We start from the raw sequence: 10,605 nt of genomic DNA, 5'->3' as shown, positions 1-10,605 counted from the left end.
TTCTTCTTCTTGTGTCGATTCCGGCCATCTTTGGACCACGTACAAACAACTAATTATGACTTGCTTTTCCCTCTTCCCTTCCCTTTGTTCTTCTTCCTTTCTTTCCAATACCTCTTCATTCTCTCGCTCTGCTGTTGTCTTTGCTCCTGAGTGAAGAGTCTTCCACGTCTGTTATTTTCCTTTTCCTGAAAACCCTTGAAGTTCTTTATTTTGTTTCTAAACCTTTCCCTGTTCTGGATATCTTCTTCCAATATGCCCATTTCTGCCATGTCTTTTTGAGTGTCATTGATCCATTGATTCTTATTCTTTAGGTTGTTGAAATACATAAAAATTTGTTTCGTTAGCCTATTTTCCCCCATTCTCTTTATATGCCCAAAGAAGCTTACTCGCCTTCTCCGAATTGTATCCGAGAGTCTTGGGATTTTTTGATAAAGCTCTTTATTGCTCCTTAGCACGTAGTTACCATGTTCATCTATTTTTGGCCCCAGAATTTTCCGAAGGATCTTCCTCTCTTTTTTCTCCATATTTTCTATTTCTCCCATTTTAAGAGTAGCAATACCTTCTGCTGCATAAAGTGCTTGCGGTTTTATCACTGCGTTATAATGTCTAATTTTTGCATTAATGGAGATTGATTTTTTGTTGTAAATGTCTTTGGAAAGTTGATAGGCAATTTCCAACTTCCGTGTCCTGGCACAATTTGCTGCTTTAGACAACCCATTTGTTTCAATAATTTCTCCAAGATATTTAAATTTTGATACTTTGTTAATTTCTCCAAAATCCGTTTTTAGTGATTTTGGGGCACCTGAAATATTTGTTATGTACTCTGTTTTGGACGTAGAGATTTGTAAACCTGCTTTCTTCGCAATTTTTCCTAGGAGGTTAATTTGGGTGATGGCTGAGTTCACATCCTTAGCCAAGGCCGCGAAATCATCTGCAAAAGCCAAGCCGTTGATTTTTACTCCTTTGTGTTTGGTTCCTAATTTAATTTGATTATTTATCCCAGCTTCTTGTAATGCTTTTTCCCATTCTCGAATGATCTTTTCTAGCACACAGTTAAAGAGTATGGGTGAGAGACCATCTCCTTGCCGAACTCCAGTTTTGATTTCGAATGGCTCAGAAATTTCTCCAAGAAATTTTACTTTAGATTTAGTATTTGTAAGGGACTGTTTAATTAAATTTATCAGCTTATCATCTACACCAAATTCATTAAGTGTAGCGAACAAGGTTGGTCTATCAATGGAATCATATGCTTTTTTAAAATCAACAAAAGTGACAACATAGTTGCATTTTGTCCTGGTATAATGCCTAATTATAGATTTCAGGTTGAAGATTTGTTCCATGCATGACCTTCCTTTACGGAAACCTCCCTGATATTCCCCTATGTGAGCGTCAACTTGCTTTTCTAGCCTGGTTCTTATTACATCTGATAGAATTTTGTACGTTACTGGGAGAAGTGATATTCCACGATAGTTATTTGTATCTGTTTTGTCTCCTTTCTTGTGTAGTGGATGGATTAGTGCACATTTCCACTCATCAGGTATTTCTTCCGTTTCCCAAATTTTTTGAATTTTTCCAGAATTATTATATTTAGTTTAAAATAATTGTTTTTTAATTAACATATAAGTTACTGAATCTTACATATCCTTAAAAATACTTAATCTGTATTTGCAATGAAAACAAATACGAACCACATTTCAACATAAAAAGAATTTAATACAGATTATATCATGTATGTATTAGCAGCATTATTAGCTGCATACAGTTTACAATAAAAAAATAAGGTAATAATTATTTTCTATATAACATGCTTTTCTGACAATAAATCAAAATCTAGATCCAAATTCTCAATCTGCTCATTACGAACCTCCCAGGGTCAACTGAATTTATCTGAAAGGTTTGGTTTAATGTGTTAAAAAGACGAAAATCTGCCAGTGAAATTGATTCTTGGAGGACATTTTTACCGCCCCTACTTGAATGTGACATGTGAGATTGGGAAACTCGATGTAGCTAGCCAATATTCTTTTCCATCTTTTAATTCTCTGCCCTTTAAGAGGGTAAAGAGTCAAAAGGCACTAAGTAGGTCTTTTTAATCATATTTATCATGCAATGTGAGAATGGTCACATAATGAGGGACAAGCATCATATCTGGGAAAGACTGCCCATGAAAAATTCCTGGGGTTAATTTTCTGCTTTTTGTCCCAGACCCTTGAGCGATAGACTGATCAATACAGTAGGTTTCAACCATTCAACTGTTCCAGTCTGTTGGCCATGCACAAATCTGAACCAACAAAGCTTACTACATAAAAAAGACTAGTATAAATATTATTGATATTACAGCTACAGTTTGAGAAAATTTTGTGCAAATAATATATTCATTTATATTATATTTTCAATGTAATGTATAATTTAATTTTCAGATTTTGTTGAAAATTACATGTGAAGATCATCCATGAGAAATGTAAACTAATAATTATTTTTGACAATTGCTGGTTCTGTTTATATAAACTGATATATACAGTATGTTTATAATTGTTTATAATTATACAGTATGTTTCAAATTATGCATTTGAAATGTCTGATTAAAAACTCATTATACATTATTCAAAATATCAGTATATTCACAATTCAAAATTACCCACCCAGCTTAGTTATGGCCAATTTGGACAATTGTAAACAGCTGGCATTGTGTCGCCAATCAACTGTTTCTCCTGGTATTTTTAAATTTATTATATTTATTTAAAAATTATTTTCAAATATTCATGTACATATAGGATCTGTACTAACATTTATTTATAATTTATTTGGGAAGAGGATTAGATATAAACAAAATTATTATTAAAAGCTAATTTTATTAATAACAACATTATTAATTCTGCTTTCCAGGGGCACAATTTTGTGGATGATAATTTTTGTAGAAGCATGTGAAACAATAAACATTTCTGTAACGTGCGCATTGAATAAATGTAAATTTTTATAATAAGATTTACATACTATTCACTGGAAACACAAACTTGATTGATGTTTAAAAAACTTCTCCATCATCAACTAATTTGGAGGGAATCACTCATATTGTATCACATTAAAAAATATCAGAGCACTTAATGTTTTTTTTCCTACTGCCTTTGCAATTTCTGAAATTGATCAAGAACCATCAGCTGCAATTAGGTCTTAATTTGGAAGGATGCTTTCACAATATGTAAATCTATAATACTGTCATGCAATTATTCATCTGCAGAACACATTTCTATGCTATTAATGTTAGCACAAGATATCAAAGTCGTCCTTTTGTTCTCTAGCAAACAAAGATGCAATTAGATACATTTAGGTTAAACAAAGGTTTTGTTGCCAGAATAAGTAAGATCTGTACACGCATATATAGAAAATGTTTTCTTTTAAATAAATATTGTTAGATATCACTTGTTACTTGAAACAGATGGAATTTATTATTTTACTACTGTTTGTTGTAAATTTGTAGTTTTGTAAAAATAAATCAGTTTTTTTCTCCAACAGTATAACAAATTTTAAAATGCCAATCATAAAGTGAAAATTATAGTTTTAGGAAAAAACAACATTGATACCATCAAGATTCACCAACATTATGATTATAAAACCAGCACGTCCCCACTGAGCCACTGGCCATGCTGCAAGTGAAGAGAATTCTAAAATTTAGAATTCTCTTCACTTTTACCTTTAGAATATATGAACTTCTGTAAGTCACTTTATTTCAATTCAAAAATTTTTTCCTGATGTAAATGACTGGCACAACTCTATTGCTAATAAGAAAAGTATGATGTACAGGGGCAAGACACTACAAATTTGAAGTGGAAAACATATAATTTAAATTAAGTTAATTAGAAATATGATTAAAAATAGCAGCCTGGTATTGTGATGATAATGACCAATTATTTATTGTGACATTATTTTCCATTCTTTTACAAAATTACTTGATAAATATCAAAATAAAAGAATTCTACTCCAATGGAATTAAAGTTTAAAAAATATGTACAGGGTTACTACTCAAATTTTTGTTTTAAATTTCTTGACTTTCCCTGACTATCACATCCTTCATGGTATGGCACATTAACAAACTAAAACATCACTTGACTTACTCCACACATACACTATTACTCTCCAACTTTTTAACTAATTACTTTTTCTAATTAACAGTTATATAATTTTTATTATCAATGAATTAATCAAATTAAAATAAGAAAGAATTATGGGATGTCTTCTCTACATAAAAGTAAAATGTTTTATTAAATAAAAATAATTTATCCTGTTATTAACTCATAACTGCAAAACTTCATGGNGGGATGTATAAATAAAACTGTGTACTCAAATGGTATTGTAATACTAAAATATTTATTGTTATGTTAAATATTTACTTGCAAAAAAAGTTTATGTAAACTTTTGTATTTTATAGTACTGAAGAGGGACCTTTTTTAGAAAAGGACCGAAATGCATCTATAGTAATAGAATAAAGTGAAATCATTGGCTAAAGCTGTGTGATAGTCTACCGCCAATATTAAAATTTACATTTTAAGTGCGGATTTGCAAAGACTTTACGATATATATATAACAGCAGTCATAAGAAATTTAATTAAAATAAGATATAATAATTTTTGAGTTTCCCTTTGCTTACAGTCAATAAAATAAATTAATTCCAATGCTAAGGTCCCAATTAAAATTAATGTATGCTGCAAAATGCAGTACGTTGTGTTGAGAGTTAACAAACAAATAATGATGAGTAAAAATGATTATTCTTTATGTTTTTGTAAAACATTATGATTTTACCAAATGACAATGATAAAAATTGAAATAAAGCAATTAACAAATTGTTCTAAGAAAGCTTTGGATTCAAATATGGTTGTCATAGAAATATATGTTCCACCAATAAAAGATTCATGTACAGCTGGGAAGTACAGACATGAAGGATATTTAATAGTGTATTTAAAACTGAAATATTTTCTCACCCATTGTTTCTTTTTGGTATCAGAAATTTCTTGATGATGATCTTCCATCATTTTATGTATTTGTTGCTGATGAACAGTATGAAGCTGTTCTTCTGTTTTTCGCCTTACTTGTTCCATCTCACGATGCAATTTGTCCATAGCTGAAGAAACTGCTTTTTGCTTTTCCTCTTCAAATTCTTTCTGTAACTGAATTACCAAATATATAATTAAATCTGAAATAACTGTATATAAATATATTCTTATATAAAGAAATACATATTAAAAAATATCATATACCATATTTACTCGCGTATAAGGCAATCTCGCATATAGGATGAGGTGTGACTTTAAAGATCAAAATAAAGAAAATTTATTAAGACAATTCTAATTTTATTTTGTTTAATCACGAATTATATTATCAAATGCAATAAAAACACACATTGTTCTGCAAAAATTACTGGCATTATAAACTTTAAGGAAGAACCTTATAAAATTGACAGCATAATTTGTTGATGTAAAGTTGGACAATCAGGAACCTTTTTTCCAATTCTTAACAGTCAAATCCACTCTATGCCAATTACACTTATGAGTTTCTCCGAATTCTGATTTCTGAATAATCATCTGTTTTCACATGGGAATAGATTAAAACTTATATCATGAACCTGTGCAATTTTGGTATTTCAATTTGGAATTCAATTCAAAAGCTTTTCCTATTGCTATTCATCTTTACTCCTGACAATACACAAGAATGATTCAAACAACCCAGATAAAATACTTTTATTTTTAAACACAAGAAGATGAGCATCCAGTAAACAAATGTAAATACATGGTTCACAAAACTTTTTGCAAAAACACAAAGAATCCTTCGCTCGTGCATAGAAACCTGTAACATGCCAACAACTTTTGTCCAGCGCACAACCCAGGGTTCACCTTAAAAACTGAATATCCAACAACTTCACAGAGTTGTATATTTTACCTTAATAGAATATAATTTTATTGACTACAGCAATACAAAATAAAAATGCAATAAGCAAACAAACATCCTATTTCAAGGAACACCTATCTCTGCAATATAAATCCGTACATACTTTGAGAATAAAAATTTATTCAAAGAATGTGCACAGTATATTTATAAATGCACAAATTTAGCCATACACATCAAGTTTCAATTATATAAACTTTTGCACTGAAAACTTCCACTACAGTATGATCAGCCCAAATCAAGATGGCTGCTTTCAGTGGTGCATAGCAAACTTATTGTGTATTTTGGTTCAAAGAAAGTCTGCTACACAAGTTCAAGGGAATTTCCATCCTAAGTATTGCAAGGAACCACTATAGCCCTACAATTTACTTGTAGCACAGGAATTTTGTTGAAACTGGATGTTCTGTGTGCCATGGCCATCTCATTCCTCAGATCTAACACATTTAAATTTATTTTCTTGTGTGGATTTGTTAAAGATCGAGTGTATGTGCCATCCTTATTTCCAAATGTGACCGAACTTGAACTCAAATTACCACTGTAGTTGCTCAATGACATTAGACATGCTGCACTCTGTGTAGAAGAAGAAATTAACTACAGATGTGATGTCTGCTGCATAACAAATGGAAATCACACTGAACCATAAAAAAACCATTGGGCATAAAAATTGAAGTGTTTGACTACATATCAATGTTCTAAAATTATCTCTCTCTTCTATCAGTTCACCAATATCTCACCCTCAAGCTGTAAAGCCATTTTTGAAACACCCTGTATATACTAAGAAATCTATGTATACATAAATATTTTTCTCGTGTTTCATAAAGATAATTCATTGGATTTTTAAAGTGTGTATATAATATGTTACCAAAACACGATAGCACATGAAAAATTTTGCAAATTTTTCAGGTTTGGTGGTTTTGGTGAGGTTGCAAAAGATTGTCTACTTCAACCTTTCTAAGTTTGAATCTTAATGTATCATGATTGTGACAATCATCAAATCTAATAATGCCCTCCAACAAACCAAAAGTGTCACGATTATTTCTCTATCGCTTTAAAGATTTAAATGAGAAAATCAAGTACTTACAGCATATTTTGATTTAAAATTTCATTGTAATTCCTCATATATTTTGATAGTACTTATATTTTTATTAAGTACTTTGTAATTACTTTCGTGTTTTACAGTGGCATACAAGATTCATGTCAAGTCTATGGAAGCTTCAGAAGCACCGCTTCCCTTGCATTTTCTAAAACATAAATACATATTGTGCAATCATTTTCATATTTTAACATACTTTGAATTAATTAAAATTAATATTTTGTTGTAACCACATTATGTATCTTCTTATAAATTTCTATACATATAAAAAACAAAGATAAGATTGCTATTGTATATTTGAATATAAATTCATATACAGTAGTCCCCCTATAACACGGGTTATTATAGTTTGGATTCCTATATGATGGTGAAAAAATTGCGACCATATTTGTATAAACACGCTAAAAGAGACGCGTATAATTCAGTATAACGTCATTGCCGACTCATGTCACGACAGGATTGCTCGAATCTAGACCAATAGCAGATATTGTACAAACCACTGAGTTTAAACGAGCAGCAGGCCTACTAAAAACCATTTATTATTTAGCATCCACAAAAATTATATTTATATTAATAATGCCTCCAAAGTTCAGCAAAGTTTTCGCAGAAAAATAATTTATCAGGAAGCACGCGAGCGCCATTCGATGCACTGCTCCATGACAAAAACAAGCTTAAACGATGGCGTCATCAAACAGTGCACGCTCGGTAAATAATCCTACAATTTTTTTTTTATAGCTTAGTTTATATGGATTATTCCCAAAAAATTATATGTATTTTTTGAGTATATATATTTGATAATAATGGTGAACTTTACATGTTTTTCAATACTAACAGCAGCTTGTCATAAATTTGTACATAGTTGTATATAGATCAGTTAACTTGTTTTGTTTTTATTTTGATTTTCATGTTATTGATGTACTATTTTATGTATTTTATTTCTTATGTTCTTTTAATTCTTCATCATTAGAGTTATGTGTACAACATCTATACCTAGGCATTGTAATTTCTTTGTGTACAACCGGTAATGCACCAAAGCGGGACCAGTCTGTATATATATATTATATATGTACAATAAAATAATGAATGAATGAATGTATTTTTGAAATGTTGAGTCGGATTAGTCTAGAATTGATTAATTTTATGGAAGAAAACCTTTCAAACAGCCGTAGTCCGTAAACTGCATACGTGCCAGGCTGTGATTGGCTCATGTATTTAAGAACTTGTAGAACATCAATTTCATAAAGAATGAAACATATCTACCATGTTATGGGGGGTTGACTGTATACATATTCCTCTTATTATTATTTTTTTTACTTTATATCATCTCACTCATATTATGTATCCATGTACTACTATGTATCTAGTACCATGTCTAACTGGGTTATACATTTGTGGCACCCAGTATTTACTGTACTCCAGTAAGTTACAATAAAATATCTATCTATCTATCTATCTGTATACATATTCCTAATGGAACTGCTGTATTGTCGAATACAGGACAGCTTCCACGGCAAAAATATCTGAATCATGTAAAGCAGCCAGATCACAGGCATTCGTACATGCACTTTACATAGCATCAACATCAGGTGGTTTAGCTCGTGAATGCTACACACCAAAATATCATATAATGCTTCCATTGATTCTATCCATGGCCAGCACAGCCTCCCTATCATCAAATGTCACCGCATGCCACTGGTGTTTTAGTTACTTGAGATGAAAATAATTTCTACTCCAGATTATAACAATGGCACATCCAGTTCCACTACAGTTAGTTCTATTTTCTTTTAAAATTTGCTTTCTTAAAATATTTGGTGTAAGTATTATTACCGTATTTATGAAACTGAAAACTTTTCCTATTACTACCCAGATAATCTTCCAAATTTCTGTTATTTATTTATAATCATTTTTCCAGAATTCTTCTTCTTGTGTCGATTCCGGCCATCTTTGGACCACGTACAAACAAATAACTATGACTTGCTTTTCCCTCTTCCCTTCCCTTTGTTCTTCTTCCTTTCTTTCCAATACCGCTTCATTCTCTCGCTCTGCTGTTGTCTTTGCTCCTGAGTGAAGAGTCTCCCACGTCTGTTATTTTCCTTTTCCTGAAAACCCTTGAAGTTCTTTATTTTGTTTCTAAACCTTTCCCTGTTCTGGATATCTTCTTCCAATATGCCCATTTCTGCCATGTCTTTTTGAGTGTCATTGATCCATTGATTCTTATTCTTTAGGTTGTTGAAATACATAAAAATTTGTTTCGTTAGCCTATTTTCCCCCATTCTCTTTATATGCCCCAAGAAGCTTACTCGCCTTCTCCGAATTGTATCCGAGAGTCTTGGGATTTTTTGATAAAGCTCTTTATTGCTCCTTAGCACGTAGTTACCATGTTCATCTAATTTTGGCCCCAGAATTTTCCGAAGGATCTTCCTCTCTTTTTTCTCCATATTTTCTATTTCTCCCATTTTAAGAGTAGCAATACCTTCTGCTGCATAAAGTGCTTGCGGTTTTATCACTGCATTATAATGTCTAGTTTTTGCATTAATGGAGATTGATTTTTTGTTGTAAATGTCTTTGGAAAGTTGATAGGCAATTTCCAACTTCCGTGTCCTGGCACAATTTGCTGCTTTAGACAACCCATTTGTTTCAATAATTTCTCCAAGATATTTAAATTTTGATACTTTGTTAATTTCTCCAAAATCCGTTTTTAGTGATTTTGGGGCACCTGAAATATTTGTTATGTACTCTGTTTTGGACGTAGAGATTTGTAAACCTGCTTTCTTCGCAATTTTTCCTAGGAGGTTAATTTGGGTGATGGCTGAGTTCACATCCTTAGCCAAGGCCGCGAAATCATCTGCAAAAGCCAAGCCGTTGATTTTTACTCCTTTGTGTTTGGTTCCTAATTTAATTTGATTATTTATCCCAGCTTCTTGTAATGCTTTTTCCCATTCTCGAATGATCTTTTCTAGCACACAGTTAAAGAGTATGGGTGAGAGACCATCTCCTTGCCGAACTCCAGTTTTGATTTCGAATGGCTCAGAAATTTCTCCAAGGAATTTTACTTTAGATTTAGTATTTGTAAGGGACTGTTTAATTAAATTTATCAGCTTATCATCTACACCAAATTCATTAAGTGTAGCGAACAAGGTTGGTCTATCAATGGAATCATATGCTTTTTTAAAATCAACAAAAGTGACAACATAGTTGCATTTTGTCCTGGTATAATGCCTAATTATAGATTTCAGGTTGAAGATTTGTTCCATGCATGACCTTCCTTTACGGAAACCTCCCTGATATTCCCCTATGTGAGCGTCAACTTGCTTTTCTAGCCTGGTTCTTATTACATCTGATAGAATTTTGTACGTTACTGGGAGAAGTGATATTCCACGATAGTTATTTGTATCTGTTTTGTCTCCTTTCTTGTGTAGTGGATGGATTAGTGCACATTTCCACTCATCAGGTATTTCTTCCGTTTCCCAAATTTTTTGAATTACGTTGTGCAGAGATTTTCTTAAGTTTGGACCAGCAATCTTCCACATTTCGGCTACAATACCGTCTTCTCCAGACGCTTTATGCTTTTTTAATTT

At 31.8% G+C, this 10,605-nt stretch overlaps 1 protein-coding gene across 1 annotated transcript in view; it reads right to left on the bottom strand.

Annotated features, from left to right (window-relative positions):
• LOC111622025 (zinc finger MYND domain-containing protein 11-like) overlaps window positions 1–10,605 on the bottom strand; it is a 170,845-nt gene that overhangs the window by 9,559 nt on the left and 150,681 nt on the right. Inside the window, exon 14 of the mRNA XM_023364322.1 lies at window positions 4,974–5,159. Within this exon, the coding sequence (XP_023220090.1) occupies window positions 4,974–5,159 (186 nt within the window). The remainder of the gene's footprint in view (window positions 1–4,973; window positions 5,160–10,605) is intronic.

This window comes from Centruroides sculpturatus, unplaced genomic scaffold (genome assembly GCF_000671375.1).
Source record: "Centruroides sculpturatus isolate CEXI.00-Female unplaced genomic scaffold, Cexi_2.0 scaffold225, whole genome shotgun sequence".
NCBI lineage: Eukaryota > Metazoa > Arthropoda > Arachnida > Scorpiones > Buthidae > Centruroides > Centruroides sculpturatus.
The sequence above is the reverse complement of the archived record's forward strand: the minus strand, read 5'-3'. Positions and strand labels throughout refer to the sequence as shown.